Raw genomic sequence first — 20,949 nt, forward strand, 5'->3', positions numbered from 1 at the left:
GTATGAGTACCTATGTATATCGAAAAACATTGATTTTTTTGATATAAATCTAACACTTTCGACATCGAATAAATCGAAAACTATTAATTTTATCAAAAAAATGTATAGAACATTTTTTGCTTAGAATGAACATTTTTATCAACTTTTGTGGTCAAAATATAATAAAAAATTTCCACCTCAAAGATGGGGCGGCAACCATCCCCATGGTAAAAGCGCCTTTCGGGATCATATAGATTTTGATCCTTGGACTATCCGCTACTTATTCTTAAATTTTCAAGCAAATCTATCCATTCTGTAAAAAATGTGAGGGGAAAAGCTTCGGTTCCTGGACTAATATGAATTATATGTATCAGTGTTGAACAAGTAATGGAAGTACAATACATTAAAATTACAGTGTCAAGTTACAGAGACCTGGACACAGAAGTGAGAAATCAGGTACAAAAAGCAAATTGACTGGTACGATGCCTTAATAACACTATATTATGGCGAAACCGACATATTAACACTGAGATGAAGTCAAAAATTTATAAAGACAGTGTAAGACCAATAATGACATATGCATCAGAAACAAGGCCCGATAGAGCCCCAACACAAAGACTACTGGAAACGGCAGAGATGAGAGTACCGAGAAGAATTACAGGAAATACACTGGGAGATCTAAAGAAAAGTGAAGATATCAGAAGGCAATGTAACGTACTGTGTATAAACGAATCGACACTAAATAGATAAAAAGAATAGAACAACCACATAACCAGGATGGCGGAGACAGTGTGGTCAAAATAGCAAGAGATAAATCACCAATTGGTAGAAGAAATATCGGCCGACCGCGCAAAAGATGGAGTGACAACCTTCCATAGTGTTCAATCTCAAATTAATCCCTTAATTTGTAATCTCACATTATTCTTAACTTCCTAAACTTTTATAGTTTCACTGTGTATAACTGAAACACTGGGATCGAGTAATATTTTAATAATTAGAGTCCAGTGAAATGTCTAAATAAGTTGCCAAATCGTGGTATTTCCATTTTTTACTTCTAGTCCAAGTAATGAAGCTTAAAATAGGAAAAAACCTCGCATTTACAGAATGGATCGATTTGCTTGAAAATTTGAGAATAAGTAGTGGATAGTCCAAGGATCAAAATCTATATGATGCCGAAAGGCGCTTTTACCATGAGGGTGGTTGCCACCCCATCTTGGGGGTGGAAATTTTTTATTATATTTTGACCACAAAAGTTGGTAAAAACATTCATTCTAAGCAAAACACGTTCCATATATTTTTGTGATGAAATTAATAGTTTTCGATTTAATTGCTACCGAAAGTGTTAGTTTTATATCGAAAAAATCAATGTTTTTAATAAGTTTTCTGCTAATAACTCGTTTTCGTTTTATCAAAACTACTTTACTTAACAAAAATGTACCTTTTGAAAAAATAAACAAAACCATTTTTTTTTTATTTTCTTTAAGACCAATAGTAATCGAGCTATATTTTATTATATATGTTGCCTCTTCTTCGTCAAATGCTAAATATTGTAGTTTCAAAGTCAAAGGACGGGAAAACTATGCATTTTTCGAGGATAACTTGTTGAATCTAATTTAAAGTGTTTGAAAATATATATCTCCAGAAATAAAAAAATCTCTAGCTAAAAAAATTAAGTAACTTATAATGAATGCCAGCCCCTATTTTTCAGCAAAAAAGTGATCGTAAACAACCCCCTAATCACCACCCTAATTAAAATTTGTCATTGACCTGATTTGGTTTTCTTGATTAATGCATTGTTAATAGGTTCTAGAAGTTTGATCGGCTTAGAATGATTGGTTTTTAAAAAAATTGAGTTAAAAGCGAATAACGAGTATTTGTAGTTTGGTAAAAAAAATGCCCTTTTCTTCAGAATAGAAAGAGTAGCACCAGAGATACGAAAAAATATTTAAATATAAAATTGTATCTTATTTAATTCCCAAGAACTTGGTTTGCAAAAAAAAATTTTTATGGCAAAAATTGAGTGAGCGATTGACAATTAAAACTTGTAATATCATGCAAAAACCACCTTTACCAACCCTTTCAATGCCACGTCTTTTTGTGACTGCGAATTATAACAATATTTGACGTTAATAACCTTTTAGGTCCTGTAAAAACCTACAAAATTGTTTTTTAACGAACTTTATGAGATAAAAAATAAAAAAGTTACGGTTGAAAAATCAATATATTTTTCTGAAAAACAAGGAGAAATCCAATTTGAAGCATAATAATGTAAGTTAGCGGTGTTTTAGTCATTGGCCTTATTTGTTATTCTTTATTTATGTATAATTAATAGATTCTAGAAGTTTGACTGGCTTAGAATGATTAGTTTTTAAAAAACTGAAGTTTAAAGCGAATAACGAATGTTTGCAATTTGGTAAAAAATGCTATTTTTTTCAGAATAGAAAGATTAGCATCAGAGATACGAAAAAATGTTAAAATATTAAATTGTAGGTAATTGAATTCCCAAGAACCTGCTTTGATAAAATTTGCTCTATGGCAAAAATTGAGTGAATCGTAAATGAGTATACCATCGAAAAACATTGATTTTTTAAAACATTTTAAAACATTTTCGATAGCGAATAAATCAAAAACTATTAATTTTATCAAAAAAATGTATAGAACATTTTTTGCTTAGAATGAATATTTTTATTAAATTTTGTGGTCAAAATATAAAAAAAAATTTCCACCCCGAGATGGGGTGGCAACCACCCCCATGGTAAAAGCGCCTGTCGGCATCATATCCCAGCAAAGAGGTTTGAGCCCAGTTACGTGATGATTACGTTAAATTTACGGCAAATTTCAACGAATACGTAACTCGGCGATTTATGACGGGAAAAAAACGTATTTCAGTGCCAAATCATTCACCTATATATTAGGGCTTCCTTTATACATGTTTGACATAAGAATAATATAAAATCATAATGACGAATATAGTACATGTTTTTTATTATAGGTGTGAATGTCGGTTACATTGCAAAGGTACGTTTATTTCACGTAATAATCACGAAACAGAAATAACTCCCTTTGGTTAAATTTTGAGAAATATTTTGGAAAACAAAATTTTACAACGGTGTTGGTTAAATACGTATCGTTTAAATTTTACTCACTGTATTTTATGGACGTCGAAAAATTAGATGTATTTTACGTAAAAGTAATGTAAATAATACCAATATTTAAACAAAAAGTTTATGATTTCGCTTTTAAAATCATTTAGCACAACTATTCCAATCCAACCTTGATTTTACGCTATTTTTTTTCTTTAAAAATATTACAGGAGCTAAAATGATGTTGATTCTAATTTTCAAATCGCCGCGGTGATGACGTACTACCAAGCCTTTCTCCTCCTTTAAATACTATCACGTGACCACACGGTACATGATTAACATAGTTGGTTCGAAAACTAAATTAACCGATTTATCGAATAATAGATAGTTTCGATAGGATTATTTTTTTTATATTATTCTGGTATTGAAATAGATTTTTAGTAAGACCAATTAGTTAACAGTAGAAGAAATTTAAAAACAAAAATAAAATACGTAATACTGATTTAAAGTAAGTAGAATAGTTTAACTGTAATTTAAAAATAATCGATTTATAAAATCGATGATCATAACCTCTAATATCAGCTTCTCACATTTCTCACAACAAAAAGTGAAAGTTGAACGTGAAGAGCTTTATTTCCTTCGTTTTATTTTAGGCGGGTTTATTTATAATAATGTCTTTCGTATTAACGTTTACCTCACTGCTGGAGGGTTGAAGCGCCGATGATGCAATTAGAAAAAAACAAGAAAGTGTCGAAGTGTCCTCCTAGAAATAAAAAGTGACCTGTGTTGTGTATTGTGTTGGCAAATTTTTTAATGTGTCTTTAGGTCGGTACCATTTTTGGTTCATTATATTGTATAATAATTATACAAGACAAATGTTTTAAAGTCTCTAAATTCTACTAAATAAATACATTGTTATTACTTAATATTATGTTTGTTTTATTTATATCATATGAGGATAATAATTACGTGATTCATAAGTTAATTAAGGTCGAATTATTCACGTGAACTGAGGACGTATCTTTCACGTGAATACTAATATATACATTCCCTAAAATATACGTTAATCAACACGTATTTGCAACGTGAATTTCCGGAAACATTTTATTGCTATTTAAGGTAAATAACACGTCTATTGAAGACGAGTTATTCACGTAATTTAAAGACGTATTTTCAATGTGACATTCCAACCAAATTTTCACGTGAAATTCACGTAAGCAATTTACGTATATTGGTGACAAATGTACCCAAAATTCACGTAATTAACACGTCGGTCTGTTTGCTGGGATAGATTTTGATCCATGGACTATCCACTACTTGTTCTCAAATTTTCAAGCACATTGATCCATTCTGTAAAAATTGCGAGGTAAAAAGCTTTGGTTCCTGGACTACAACTATAGTTTAATTATCAGTAGCCGTCAATAAAACCGTATTTTTACTCCACACTTCATCCATTTATTTACCATCGTCGATCGAGAAGAATCGGACAATAGGGCATTAAAAACCAATTCGAACCTGATATTTAAATCGAATAGGGGACTTGTACATTTTTTTTGTTACATAATAATGTTCAGTTTTGTTTAAAAATGAGATTTCCAAAATTTCACGTTTCAAAAACTCGTAATAACTTAGAAATACATATTTAAAGTCTTCTGCGGTATAAAATAGTTCATACGACCCGTGACGTCACATAGTTTTACATTAGTTATTATTATGGTTATACAGTATTTCTCATGATCATCTTTCAGTGCGTCACAGTTTTTCGATTTCTTTCTAACGCATTAAATTGTATGTGACAGAAAAAAGGCACGTCAGTGATTAAATTTCGTCGGTGACATTTTTATAACATTTATTCTAGTTATTCTAGTTGTCGATAGATGGCGCCATAATAAAAAAATATTTTTTTTTAATTAGATAATAATATTACAAATATAATCTGTATAATTTATAAGACTATACAAATAAAAGAAAATACCATTTTATAAATGCAAGAAACACATTTGATTTGTTTCTATTCCAAATTGAAAATAAAATGTGACAACTGTCAGATTTAACTGAAATGTCATGTTAGAATAAATGTCATAAATGTGTATTATCACGGACTTACCCTTTTTCCTATCATTTGTTACGCACTGAAAAATGATCATGAAAAGGACAATATTTCGCTGTGTCTAGGTACACTCTAACGTGTACGCAAATAAAAAAGTTAGGTATACTACATTCGCTCTCGCGAGATTTTTTTTGACACATTCGGAATAGGAAACATACAACACAAAAATTCCTACCTCACGCTATTAGCCGCTGAAAGTAACTTAATCTTTCATTAAAAAAAGAAGAATTATTAGAAATAGTGGGAGTGTCTACTAATCTCATAAAATTTTGTGAAGTTTATTTCTACAAAATATTTTTATTTTGTACAATAAATAATTTTCTCATTTGTTATCAATACATTATATTATGGTGTAAATAAATAATTATTGCTTGTCGTAAGATTTATGTTATTTGTGTCTGTTTACTATTAATAATGTTGATTATGCGCACGTATGTTGGGTTGTGTAGTAATTTCCAGTCGAGTCTGGCAACCTAACTTTCCAAAAAAAAAATTACTAAAGTCACTAGAAAGTTGCGTCCGAGTTTAGCGAACCGACTATAAGTACACGCGAATTAAACTTGATCAAGCCAGTGACTTCATTATTTAACGTGCGCAGTGACTGTATATTTTGATACATGCTATTTTGATATGTTTAGTGTTTGTTTGATAGAAAAATACTTGTTAAGGGAAGGGAAGCAGAACTATTTAGATGTTTCAAACTTAATTGTAATAAATCAATGTATATATAAAAGTATATATTTAGGTTAGCAAAATAAATATATGTATTTAGTTGATATGACACGTACAAAATATTGCTAAAATAATTTTTATACGTAAGTTAATTATTATAATCAACTATTCTAAATGGGAAATAAGCCACAATTTAACTAAAAAAATGATTTTATTAACGTTTCGACGTCAAAATATGTTGTCATTGTCAAAATACAAAAATTAGTCAGATTAAATAAATTATTAGAAAAATTTTTTACTAAGCAACACCATTTTTGTTTAATTTAATAATATTTTGTATTTTGACAACGACGTCCGATTTAAACGTCGAAACGTTAATAAAATCATTTTTTGGTTAAATTGTGGCTTAGTTCCCATTTAGAATAGTTGATGCCACAAAAATGCCACAAGGATAATAGCTTCAGAACAAGTTAATTATTATTGTGAAAGCTTTAGGTCTTCTTTTTATTTTAATCTTTTACGGTAATACATACTATTTCATTTATAACTAAAAAAAATATATATTAATTTATAGTCTCTGATCTTTGTCGTACTGTTTTAAAATGTTCTTAAACTCATTAAAAGAACTAAATAATTGTCCACACTCCGTAGTTAATTTAAAAACAAACACGAAACAAATAAAAAATAAGAAATCACTGACACTCTAACTTTTTTATTTGCGTACACGGTAACGTATACCTAGACACAACCTTATATTTAGGTATATTCTTCTTCTCCTTCTTTAGTTTATTGGCCTCCACCTACTTGGGTATTTGGCAAGCTCATCGTCGTGGAATAAGTCAAAAATATTTATATTCTAATGACATTTATCGTATGTCATTGTAATAATATATACCAGTTTGTTAAAATTGTAGTTTTATACTGTTTTTGAAGGAAAGGAACGAAGGTTTACTATTGAAAATAAAACAATTTTGTAAAAGTACGAATTTTTCTATGAATAGTTCAAACGATCAAAAACACTTGTAACGTAAAATAATTGTATTTTCTACTGACGTTTATAACGTCTAATTTAAAATTCTGTTTATTTTATTGGAAAAATGTAAATGTAAAACCAAGTGACGTCACGAAGCGTTTTGGACCACCTGTTTTAATTTGAATTTCTAATCGTCTTTAGGGGCCAAACGAAAGACAAACAAAACTTTTTTATCTTTGATACATGATTTAAATTATGTTGTGTTGTGATTTATAACATTTTTTTCGAATTTAAAAATTTATGCAAGTTCCCTATTGTCCACATAGAGGTATCAATCCGCCAATGAAGAAGAAGATTATTTAAATTTAGTTAAATCTTAGTCATAACCACGATCTTCCCCTAAACGGCCAATTGAGTTTATGTTTTAAGTTTACGTTTTTTCTAGAAATTGAGAAACAAAAAAACTAAAACAAAACCCAAACTATTGTTTCTATTTCCATCGATTGCCACAGCTTCTTCAGTGGAACGCTGTCGTAGGTTTTCCGTAGGTCGACAAACAACCTAATGAATTTCTTGATTTCGTGACCACTTACTATATGACCGAAATATTCAAGCTTCCGTCTCTTAACTTTGTATGTACCCTTTCTTCTCTCTTATTAACCCTAGCAAGGAATTCAATATTGCTAATTCTGTCTACCCATGATATTCGCAGCATTCTTCAATAATAACAACGCTCATGCCATGCAAAAGGTTCCAATTTCTTAATCTCTAATTGCTTCAATTAGAAGAAACCCAATTTGGTTTCCGTAGAGGCGTAGGTACCCGTGAAGCTCTCTGTGCATTCAACGTACTAATCCAGAGATGCTTGGATATGAACCAGAATATGTACGTCGGTTTCACAGATTACAACAAGGCTTTCGATAAAGTCCGCCACAAACAGCTAATGGACGTCCTCAAAGCAAACATCAAGAAAACTAAATTTATGAGGATATCAAAGACCCAAAATAATGATGAAAGCCTGACAATTAAAGGTAAAACTTTAGAACAAGTTGAAAACTACAACTATCTTGGCACAATAATTAATCACATAAACGATTACCCCAAAGAAATCAAAGGTAGAATAGAGCAAGCAAGAACAAACTTCAATAAAATGAGAAAGGTACTTTGTGCAAGAGAACTGAAATTAGACTTGAGAGTTAGGCTGGCAAGGTGTTATATTTTCTCGACTCTGTTTTACGGGATAGAATCATGGACACTTAACGCGTCGACTACTAAAAAGTTGGAAGCATTTGAACTGTGGGTGTATAGAAGAATCCTAAAGATATCATGGACCGAGCATGTAATAAACAACGAAGTCATGAGAAGAGTCAAAAAAAGACCTGAAATATTGGAAACCATCAAGACACGAAAGCTGCAGTACCTGAGGCATGTTATGCGTAATGAGAGGTACAACATACTTCAATTAATTATACAGGGGAAAATCCAGGGCAAGAGAAGTACAGGAAGAAGAATCTCATGGTTGCGTAACTTGAGGGAATGGTACGGATGCACATCAACCGAACTATTCAGGGCAGCAACATCTAAGCTCAGAATAGCCATGATGATTGCCAACCTCCTCGCGGAGATGGCACGTAAAGAAGAAGAAGAATTGCTTCAATGTCCAGACGTCAGATTCGTAGAGCAAAGTTGTAAGAACGTAGCAGCGCAACAACCTTATCCTTAGATCCATTCTTAGGTATCTACTACATAATAGATGTTTCATTTTCACAAATGTTACCCTTGCTGCTTTTATACAGTCGGAAAAATGAAAGAATACCCATGAACGATCACATCAATCACGTATTATTCAGATTATTAATAATCTAACTCTCTCGTTTGTTATTTATCGAAAATACACAGTAAATACAAAATATGTGATTAATGTGATCGTTCATGGGTATTCTTTCATTTTTTTTCAACAAATTTTAAGCTACAGCTTAGCCAAGCTCAGCTTATAGATAGGGCCGTTCTAAGACTCACTTACGTTGCACCATAATGTTCAATTTTTATTTATGCAATTCACATGGCAATCCATAGGGCTTTTCATCGATTGTCATTTGTTTCGAGCTTCTGTCATATGTTGTATAATCTGTGAATAATATAATAATACACGGATTATACGACATATGACAGAAGCTCGAAACAAATGACTGTGAACGAAAAGCCCTATTGTGGCAAGCTGAAAATTGATCTAAGTCTCTTTGGTACAACGCGTATGTTTCGTAAGCTGAGCTTAAGGCACATCTCAAGCTTAACACATTCGCGGACACGCTGTCATTTGATACACGTATTCTTATGGAGTAAATGACTTCATATGCAGTCATGACCGCGAATGTGTTATGATGTGTTGGTGCAGCCAGGCATTATTCTCTTGTATTTGTTCTGCGTTTTGACTAACCAATGTTCCTAGATATTTGTATTTGTCTACAATGTACAATTGTGGGGCTACTACAATTTTAGCAACTTGTAATTTATTTTAGGTAATTGCAACTTGTAAAATTTTTATTTTATTTTTACTAAAAGTACTAGAAGGTAAAAACTACAGCTAGAAAATAATAAATATTTCTTAACTTAGTATGTTAACAGAAAATTAATTAAAATCACGTGTAAACCATAATAATTTAAATATAATATATCTAATAAATATTTAAAACTTTATTAAACAACCTAAAGATGAATACTGGTGCGGTTTATGGTTTAAATATTTAAAATATTAAAAAATAGAAATTTTGTTTTATACATTATTGTGCATCTTATGAGGTTTGATTTTTTCTAATAGGCCTTGATATCGCGTACCAAAAAAAAGTTGGTTAATAGCAAGCTGAAAATTGGTAATTAGTCGCACAAACTTGATGTAGGGGAAAACTGAAATAGGGGAAGTTTTAATTGTGGAACGTGATTTTAATTTTGGAAAGTGACAAAGTTTATGATTGTGAAAATTAGCAGGTTGTTTTTAAGTTTATTGAATAGCAAACTTTATATTATAATATGTGAAAAAATGTTTGTTTGACAAATTTATTGGGCATTTTCCATAAGTCCGACACGTAGAACATGACAAATGACAGGAATTATGTTGTTGGTAAATACCAGTCTGTTTTTTACACAAGAATTTAATGAAAGGGTAAAACAAATCAATTGGAAGTTCTGTCGTCCGACAAAATACATGGGACGTTTTCGTAGTCTGACGTTCCAAATTTTTAACCTGTTCCACAATTAAAGCTTCCCCTGTTCCAGTGTTCCCGTACATCACAGTTTGTCCGACTAGACACCGTTAAGCTATTAACAAATTTTTAGCTTTCTATTAATCACCTTTTTTTGGTACGCTTGATCCAGGTCTATAAACTTTGAACTTTTAAACAGCTTTTGATATTAAAGGACATTTGACTATGTCCTTATGACTACCACTTTTGTTCTCTGTAACGCCTTGTTGAGTTTTCCAAGATACGTAAACATTCCAAAATAAAGCAACACTTTGGCTCACCAAAACTTGATAGTTCAAAGGTGTAAACCTAAAATTAATCAATTGTACCATGGGCCATAATCTAACGCTTGCAAAAAGTATATCGAAATATTTTAATCTCAATTGATCTCTAAGATCTTCAATGTTCTGGCCATGCAACGTGTTAAGTGTGGTTAGCAAGCCTAAATGGAAGAATGGTACGAAACCAAATTGATCGATGATTACTTTCTTAATAGTTACTATATTGCCTGTTGTTCCAATCTTTCTGGAAAGAAATCTATACCATAATGTTACAATGGGGCCCTGTAACACAGAAAAATGTATTATCAGATATGGTTAAATTTATTTAATTAAATTTAATTAAAGTCTATGTTTGACCCACGGTTAGTTTACCGTGAGTATACGTTACTATAAAATATTACTTTATTGATTACTATACGTTAGGGTGGGCCGAAAAAATTAAAATTATTTTTTTCAAGTCGTAATACCACGGAAAAGTTGCGAATGTATGAGACTAAAATGGGGTAAGAATTTAAAAAATATCGGTTTATATCTTCCATTCGCGCATGAGTCATAAAGTTTGCCGAAATTGGTAAAAAACTGATTTTTTGCGACAATTTTTAACAGATTAAATTTAGCGTGGATACGTTTGTAACAGCTTATTTTCTCATTCTTAATAACAATACTATCTAAATTTAACCGTGTTATTAAAATCTCTTAACATTTTCCGTTTGCGCATAAGGCATAAAAATAGCCAAAATGTGACAAAATTGGATATTTCATACACGTTTAATTTTTCGTAATTAAGAGTTTAGTTTAGTTGAATGAAAATAATACTCACATATACATTTTGTTGAACTTGTATTGAGAACACTTAAAATAAACACACTTTAAACACATCATTTTCAGAACTTTAGTACGCTATTATTTAAAACTATTGATTGTGAATATAGAAAAAACCAAATTTTTCTACGAGATGCAAGTTTTCAATTCGACAATATTGTCCAATGTCCACCAGTCCATTGTCCGTCCAGTCCATCTTGTATTATTTTATCACCTTTTTGCTATTACATAGTAGAAGGCACTTTGAACTGTGATTTCTGTGTAAAGTCCGGCATTGCAGACCTTGATAACAATGTTGTTCTTATAAAGCTGTCGCGATTCTCAGCTCCTCAAACTTTTCCAGCGGCTTCTTTTACGAGTTTTACACATCGTTCTACTGCCTGTGTATGAACAGGAAATGACTTTAATATTACATCCCAGTTAGGGGCTGAATCACTCTGAATAATAAATGTTATTTCATCGTCATTTATATCTTTTAACAATGGAGCAGAAGATAAGTCACAGCCCAGCCAATAAATTATTTCTGAATAGTCTCGACATTCAAAATTCAGTTTTGGCGGTTTGAATATTCTAATGTTAGATCTTGTTTTATCTAGCTGTCTCTGTTTAGCTGTCTAGCTTTTTTCGCCCATCCTGAACATTTGATGTTGGCCATGACACAAGATAACAGAAAACATATAAGAGAGCTTGGACTTCGCAGAATTCTGAAAGCTAGACAGCTAGATAAAACAAGATCTAACATTAGAATATTCAATCCGCCAAAACTAAATTTTGAATGTCGAGACTATTCAGAAATAATTCATTGGTTAGACTGCGACTTATCTTCTCCTCCATTATTAAAAGATATAAATGATGATGAAATAACATTAATTATTCAGAGTGATTCAGCCCCTAACTGGTATGTAATATTAAAGTCTTTTCCTGTTCATACACAGGCAGTAGAACGATGTGTAAAACTCGTAACAGAAGCCGCTGGAAAAGTTTGTGGACCTGAGAATCGCGACGGCTTCATAAGAACAACATTGTTATCAAGGTCTGAAATGCCGGACTTTACTCAGAAATCACAGTTCAAAGTGCCTTCTACTATGTAATAGCAAAAAGGTGTTAAAATAATACAAGATGAACTGGACGAACAATGGACTGGTGGATATGGGACCATATTGTCGAATTGAAATCTTGCATCTCGTAAAAAAATTTGGTTTTTTCTATATTCAAAACAATATTTTTAAATAATAGCCTACTAAAGTTCTGAAAATGATGTGTTTAAAGTGTGTTTATTTTAAGTGTTCTCAATACAAGTTCAACAAAATGTATATGTGAGTTTTATTTTCATTCATCTAAACTAAACTCTTAATTACGAAAAATTAAACACATTCCAATTTTGTCACATTTTGGCTATTTTTATGCCTTATGCGCGAACGGAAAATGTTAAGAGATTTTAATAACACGCTTAAATTTAGTTAGTATGGTTATTAAGAATGAGAAAATGAGCTATTACAAAAGGAACCACGCTAAATTTAATCTGTTAAAAATTATCGCAAAAAATCAGTTTTTTACCAATTTCGGCAAACTTTATGGTTCATGCGCGAATGGAAGATAAGTATAAACCGAAATTTTTTAAATTCTTACCCCTTTTTAGTCTCATATATTCGCAACTTTTCCGCGGTATTACGACTTGGAAAAAATAATTTTAGTTTTTTCGGCCCACCCTACTATACGTGTTTACAGATCTAATTTTCGTTCGCTACTGAATACTACTAAAATTACAAAAGAGCTCTCGACCAGAAATCCCTGGTGGTGGGGAAAATAAAAATGGCTATATCTGTCCAAAAAAATTTCACTTTGGAAAAAACGTAATAGGGAGTTTTAGTAACTACCTAACGTAACGTATCTCCCTATACGTAAAGCACTAACGTACCGTAAGAATGATGAACGTTAATAGGTAGTTTTTTAACTGCCTAACGTAACGTAAAGTTATTTTTAAATTCCGTTGACATTAAAAAAATAAAACAATGTTTACACAAAATAGATACAATTAATATACAAATATAAAAAAGGTAAAGGTGAATGATGAAATTATATGGTTTTAATTGCTTATATTTAAATATAATGGTTATTTATGATATTAGTATTAAAAGTACATGTTTAAGGCACGCTTGTGAAAGTTTGCAGAATGAGCGAAAGCGAGTTCTGCAATTCACATGAGTGCCTTAAAAATGTACTTTTTAACACGCATATCATACAATATTTTTTCTACAAACGTAATTACAGGACAATATCTACAAAAACTTTTACTTGAACTTGACTGACATTCAAATTTTATATTTTTTTGAGATTACATCAAAATTGCATATACGGTCAATACGAACTGCAGTGCCTTAAACTTTTTTTTAAAGCACTAGTGCCTTAAAGTAGCATTTTTAACGCTCGTATGGAGTGCTAAAAATTGCATTTTTAACACGGTTGTAGAAAAAAATATTATTTTTCCATAGTTTTAATTTTATTTTTGTTTATACCTACTTTTTAGTTGTAAATTAATATACCTAAATCAGAATTCCAGTATGATGTAAATAGTTTGTTCATATTTACTTGAAAATTTTACTGAAATTAGGTCATTTGTTAATCTAGTTATTGTGCTGATCACTGTATTTCTTAAATACAAGATTTGTTTGTTTTGCTTTATTAATTGACAACTTAAAACACAATCAAAATTTTAAATCTATTATGAAGTTCCAATTTCCAATAACAAACCAAGAATAATTTTACTCAAATGGACTACCAATATAACCTTAAATGTTTATACACGGGCAATCCGCTGATGAAATGTTGATATGGTAGGTAATCGCCGTAATCGGGTAAGATCCTCTTGTGCATTCGGTAACGTTCGTCACAGTATAAAGAGGGACAGTAGAAACACTCTCCAAAAAATTGGAAGTAAAATCTTTAGTCGCGCATGGCGACCACGCAATGTTCTCAGTCGCTTTTGCCCCACTCTCGCATTGCTAGTCGCATAGAAACGTACGGGTCACAATTACCAATTGCGTACTGCCGGTATTACTTCTTGAGATCAAAGTGCCGACATGGAAGAGGTTTTACTGTACCTCTTTATACTGTGCTTTCGTCTCGCTCGATAGGTATGCGTCTGAACGATCAGAGCGTTACTTTAGGTAATACGTACCGAGATACGGGAGTTCAACCATTAATGCGCAAGCGTATATGTCAAAAAGATACGTTACGTTTACGTATTTGTGTGCACAAAAACTCCCTAATTACAAAACGTTAAAAACCGTTTATCATTGTCCTTCTCAGAAGGGGACAATAACTGCTTGACTCTCCTAACTTTTCAAATACCTACTTTCTAAAGAGGATTATGATACAAATGACAAATGTTACCCAGAAATATAGGTAAGAATGAATGTATTTTAATCTTTTAAGATATTTCTGGAAAATAATTTACCGTAACTTTAAGAATGGTCTGATATGAATTTACATCGTAAAATAAAATCGAAAAAAATAAAATTAGATAAACTATAAGGAGACGGAGCAGTCTACAGTCGGAAAAATAAAATATTACCCATGAAAGATCACATCAATCACTTATTTTGTATTTGCTGTCTTTTTCTATAAATAACAAACGTTTGTTATAGAAAAAGACTGCAAATACAAAATAAGTGATTGATGTGATCGTTCATGGGTATTCTTTCATTTTTCCGACTCTATATATTATAATCTAACTAGCTGACCCGGCAAACTTCGTACCGCCTTAGAAATAAATCAATAATGTGTCAAAGTTCAATAAATAAAAATTAGCAGAAAATCAAAAATAATTAAAAAATATATATGTATGTATTACCTAATATAAAAGTATCGTTTAATTCATTCTGATAAGTAATATTTTTGCGGTGGGTAAATATTAAACGATCTCGGTTTTTCAAGGCACGATTAATTTTATTTGCCAGGAACATGGACACTCAAAGTTTTCAGCAAACTCCCAAAAAACTTGCGATTATAAACGTCACTGCTCCGCTTGATACATACATCAACAAATATATTGCTGTTTACTGAGTAAGAAGTGACACCGGTAGACGCCTTGCGGGGATAACTGGTCTAGTAATAATTGGTCAGTTATCGAACACGGTTCTTCTTTTGACATCATAAACATAAATAAACTTTGCTTGTCTGACTATGTTCTTCCATTTAGACCTCCTTTATGTCCTTCTTATCCATTGTCTTACATTGATAGTTTTCAGGTCGTCTTCTGTTATAATGTGGTTTCTAATGTTATTTAAATGAAACCAACATTATTGTACTTTATTAATTATTTATTCATTTAACATGGTCATCCATTATACAATAATGATCCCAGTTGCCAACCTCTAGACAAGTGACAGCTGAAGTCGACAATCCCTCTCATGAGGTGTGTTCCGCTACACACATATTACTACATCTCCCTTTCTAAAAGCATTAAATTTAACATTACAAAAAACTTAAACTTACTTAAAACTATTCAAATTTGGAGGAGGTCTTGAAATGCGACCAGAAGCCGTAACATTGACTTTCTTTATAATTTTTCTCTCCAAGTCTGAATCTGAATCAGATGAGTTGTTTTTATTAACAACTATGGTAATACACTCCTCATATTCACTTTCATCACTGTCCCGTTCTGGATCCGAATTTACACTAATATTGTCACTTTTCAGAAGAGTTTCATTGTTACGATTTGAGGTTGTTGCTTGGAGCCTATTATATTCAATAATGTTATCTGTTACACAGTTTTCACTAGAATGTTCAACCTCAATTGGCATTTCAATATAATATTTGACCTCCTACTACTACTACAACTAGGTGTGTCTTTTTCCTCTGTACTAAATGAATAATGGTTTGTCTCTGACATTTCATTGTCTGTTTTGTTTAATTTTTTGATAAATTTTCTATTCCTTAATAGAGTTGAACCATTTTTCATTTGTACTTTATAAGTTCTGTCCCTAACTCTATCTAAACCCTTACCAGGAAACTAATTGCCTCTTGGCTGAGTTTGGACATAAACATGTTCATTTGGCTGCAGTTCAGGCAATGATCTTTTACCTACATTATAATAATTTTGTTGTTTAATTTGATTTTTCTTAATAATATTTTTATAGGGTACGTCAGCAACTTTAGGCAGAGCTTCATTTTGTGTTGTCAGTAAATTAGTTCTCAATTTCCGAGACATTAAGAGTTCAGAAGGAGATATATTATCAATAACAGGTGTTGATCTGTAGTGGAGAAGAGCCATATTTATATCTTTCCCTTCTCCAATAATTTTTTTAAACATTTTTTTGGCTGTCTGTACATTTCGTTCAGTCATGCCATTCGATTGAGCATTAGTAGGTGATGTTACAATATGTTAAAATTGCCATTTTTTGCAAAAATCATTAAATTCTCTTGATGTGAATTGTGAACCACCATCACTGATTAATGTCAATGGAATACCATGTCGTGCAAATACACGCTTAAAAATTTTAATTAAATTATCACTAAGTATTGTTATGATCAAGGTCTTCACATTCAATATATTTAGAGTAATAATCTACTATTAGTAAAAATTTTCTACCCTTTATTTTGAAAATATCACAAGATACTTTATTCCAAGGTAGATGTGGTATTTCATGTGGTACTAAAGGTTCTTTATTTTGTGAATTTGCATATGTCAAGCATTGATGACATAGAGAAATTTTATTTTTAATTTGTTGTACCATGCCAGGCCAATATAAGGACTCCTGGGCTAATTTAATACACTTATTTTTAACTAAATGACTATAATGAATGCGGTCTAGCATTTCTCTTTGTAAAATTTTTGGTACAACCAAACACTTACCCTTAAAAATTAACCCATCTACCACTGTCAACTCTGATTTAAAAGGAGCAAAAAGTTTTATCTGATCTTTAAGTTTTTTAGAGTTATTGGGCCATCCATTTAAAATAACTTGTCTCAATTCATTTAAAACAATATCTTTTGTAGTTTTAAAAACCACCCTTAATCTTTCATCGTGTTCGTTTTTATCTCTCCCCCAAACTATTATATCATTAATATATATATCTGTACCCTCAATTCCACCAAATATTTCTTTGAAACGATCTTGGAAAATTTCTGGAGCAGATTTGATTCCATATGGCAGGCGTAAAAATTTATATCTGCCATAGGGTGTACCAAACGTACATAAATTAGCACTCTCGCTGTCTAAGGGAATTTGATAAAATCCATTTGTAGCATCTAGGGTACTAAATATTACAGAATCTGCTAACTTGTTAGAAATTTCCTCAAAAGTTGATATTTGACAATGTTCTCTTAATTACTTTATTTAAATCCTGAGGATCAAGACAAATTCTCAATTTATCGTTCGGTTTTCTGACTAAAACCAAAGCATTTACCCAGTCAGAAGGCCCTTGTACTTTCTCAATGATATTTTCTTCAACCAACTCCCCTAGGACCACTTTTAAAGGCTGCATTAAAGGAAATGGTACCTTCCTGATTGGTTGTACAACAGGCTTGCTATTAGGCAACAACTTAATGGAACATTTTTCTTTGATACATCCAATTCCTTGGAAAACATTAGAGAATTCATTTATTAAATTTTTGTATTCGTTATTTTGTATTGTACTTAAAGAATCAACTTTTTTAATTAATTTTAGTGACACAGAACTGTCCAGACCCAAAATTGCTGGTGTATTTCCCTTAACCACAAAAAATTCTAGGTCATAACATTGATCATTTCTGAAACATTTTAAATTACATTTACCCAAGATAGCTAATGGATCTCCCGTATAAGATCTTAATTTGCAATCAGTTTTTTTTATAATGTTATGTTTCAAGCCTAATTTCTTAAACAAATCGTTACAAATAACATTAACCATTGCACCTGTATCAATTTTGAAATTTGTATTTTTATTATTTATACATAAATTAGTGGTCCATTCTTTAGCTGAATTTATAGAATCTATATTATCAATTGAACCAATCAAAACTAAATTATCATTTACTACTAAATTATCAAAACTTACTTACTTTCTGTATTATCTCATTTACCTTCATGTTCTTTTTCTTCATACATTTGCTTTCAAAATGATTGGGAACATGGCAAAAGTTGCACTCTTTACCATAAGCCGGACACTTATTTACCAAATGGCTACCCCACATCTTGAACAGCCGCTAATCTTCTTTATAAACCATGATTTATGCTGTGGACTTTGACTGGCTTCCTTCCTGGACTTGAAACTGTGCAGTGAGTTAACTGTATCAACCATTCTAGTGTTTCCTGACATATGTTCGCTGTGCTCTTCCGAGGCTTCTAAAATTATACACCTTTCCACTACTTTATCCAGGCTGAGGCTGTCTTCTTCTTGAAGTAAAACCTTTTTCACATACTGATCACTTAGGCCACAGATTACCATAGTTTTGGTTAAGTCATCTTGCAAGTCACCTAATTTGCATTTCATAGCCATTTTCTTCAACTCTGTGACAAATTGTTCAGTAGTTTGACCTTGTAATTGTTTATATGAGAAGAATTTATATCTTTCAAATGTAAGGTTTTCTTTTGACAAAAAATGACTCTCAAATTTATCTAATAAAGGTTGTAATTTATTTTTTTTTTTCATCTTCAAGCAAAAATGTTGTGTATATTCGAAAGGCTTCCTCACCAATGTAGTGCAGAACCTGGGCACATTGTATAGCCCCATCTTTCTTGCTTATTTCACTAGCAATAAGGTAGTTTTCAAACCTGGACCTCCAAATCTTCCAGTTTTCAGCAACATTGCCACTCATGGCCATTGGAGCAACGCCCCTATTATCACCCATAATTACTTAATTTGCTGCTTATTTAATCACTCTGATTACTTATTTGCCAGCGACTGGTCTGACTGCGCCATGTTATAATGTGGTTTATAATGTTATTTAAATGAAACCAGCATTATTGTACTTTTGTAGTAATATGTGTGTAGCGGAACACACCTCATGAGAGGGATTGTCGACTTCAGCTGTCACTTGTCTAGAAGTTGGCAACTGGGATGATTATTGTATAATGGATGACCATGTTAAATGAATAAATAATTAATAAAGTACAATAATGTTGGTTTCATTTAAATAACATTAGAAACCACATTATAACATCTTCTAAGTCAAACAACCATCTCTTTCTGGACCTTCCTTTTTTTGTCAGTGTGTCAGCATCTATTGTAATATTTTCTTTAGTGTTTTTGTATCTTCTTGTCTCTACACATATCACATCTATGGCAGTCTTTGACTTTTCACAAATCTTACAATATCGCACACTTTATTTAATTTTAATTCGTAATTTTAATTTAATTTCGTCCCGATCCCGACTCCCGCCCCGCGATAACGACAAAGTTGCTAAGGTCATCATATGATGAAATGCATAGTTTGCGAGTCTGTAAGGTACATACATACATACGTACATACATACATTAGTGATGTAACGAATATTCGTATTCGCATTCGCATTCGCGAATATTCGCATGTTTTTGCATATTCGCATTCGCGAAGTTTGTGCGAATGTTTTGCGAATATGAACACCAGAAAAAAAAATAATTTTAAGATAATATTAGGTTAATAAAATCAAAATCTATTCACTTTTCATCTTTTTTTATTAAGAAAAGGTAACAACCTCAAACATGCAGCTACTCTCACATGGAAATATGCAGGACACAACAGAAGACAAAGAGACGGAAAATGGAAAGAAGCAATAACTCGCTGGAGACCTTGGGATTACAAAAGAGGAAGGGACAGACCACAGACGAGATGGCCGGATGACCTAAAAAGATACGCAGGTACCAGATCGACAGCATTAGCACCGAACCGAGAAGAGTGGAAAATAAGGGGGAGGCCTACGTTCAACTTTGGACAAATGAAGGGCAATAGATAGATAGAACTTAACCTTGTATAATCACATTATCAGCCTTCACTTTTTTTATTATTTGGTATTATGTAATAAAGCTTAAGATTCAGATTGATTTACACTAAATATCAATTAACTTTTCATTATAAACTTACGAAACATTACAAAAATAGAAACAAATTAAAAAAAACTTAACATTCGCATTCGCATCCGCGAATGTCGGTAGCAGATATTCGCATTCGCATTCGTATTCGCGAATGTTCAAAAAATGACATTCGTTACATCACTAACATATATACATACATACATACATACATACATACATACATACATACATACATACATACATACATACAATACAAACATACATACATACATACATACATACATACATACATACATACATACATACAAACATTCATTTTTATTTATATAGATAATTTGGAAACTTACTGTATAGATTATTCCAACCGTTGAAAAAATAAGGGATCTCCTCGTGTCGATATCACTCAAAGGCACTCTCTCAACAAAGTGTTGTGCTAACACGTCACTACATCCATACAAAATACCCGTCTGTAATGATTGCACCAACACTGGGTATGTCTTCAACACTTTTTTATAGGATTTAACTGGATGTTTAAACACTAAGATGACTCTATACAACGCTTTCCTAGTGCTATAATTCATGTCACTGCTTTTAAACTTAATGAAATGAATGATAAACGAATTAAGCCATTTTTGAGGTAGGTATATTTAAACTAACACTACAAAAATGCAACAAATAGTTAAATAATTATTCATTATCATGTGTTTTGATAAAATTTTTTGGTCAAGGTCATCAGAATAGATAACATTATTTATAATAGGATTTAGAATATTCATTATTTCCAATATTACTT

General features: G+C 31.6%; 1 protein-coding gene across 1 annotated transcript; it reads right to left on the reverse strand.

Moving 5' to 3' along the window:
* Nucleotides 1-9,402: 9,402 nt before the first annotated feature.
* Nucleotides 9,403-20,836, reverse strand: LOC114329380 (protein Mpv17). Its single transcript, XM_028278460.2, has 2 exons — nucleotides 20,504-20,836; nucleotides 9,403-10,619 (listed from the first exon to the last, which is right to left on the reverse strand). The coding sequence occupies exons 1-2, from the start codon at nucleotides 20,735-20,737 to the stop codon at nucleotides 10,209-10,211; spliced, it is 645 nt and encodes a 214-aa protein (XP_028134261.1). The 5' UTR covers nucleotides 20,738-20,836; the 3' UTR covers nucleotides 9,403-10,208.
* Between the last annotated feature and the right edge of the window lie 113 nt (nucleotides 20,837-20,949).

The sequence above is a fragment of the Diabrotica virgifera genome, chromosome 9 (assembly GCF_917563875.1).
Source record: "Diabrotica virgifera virgifera chromosome 9, PGI_DIABVI_V3a".
NCBI lineage: Eukaryota > Metazoa > Arthropoda > Insecta > Coleoptera > Chrysomelidae > Diabrotica > Diabrotica virgifera.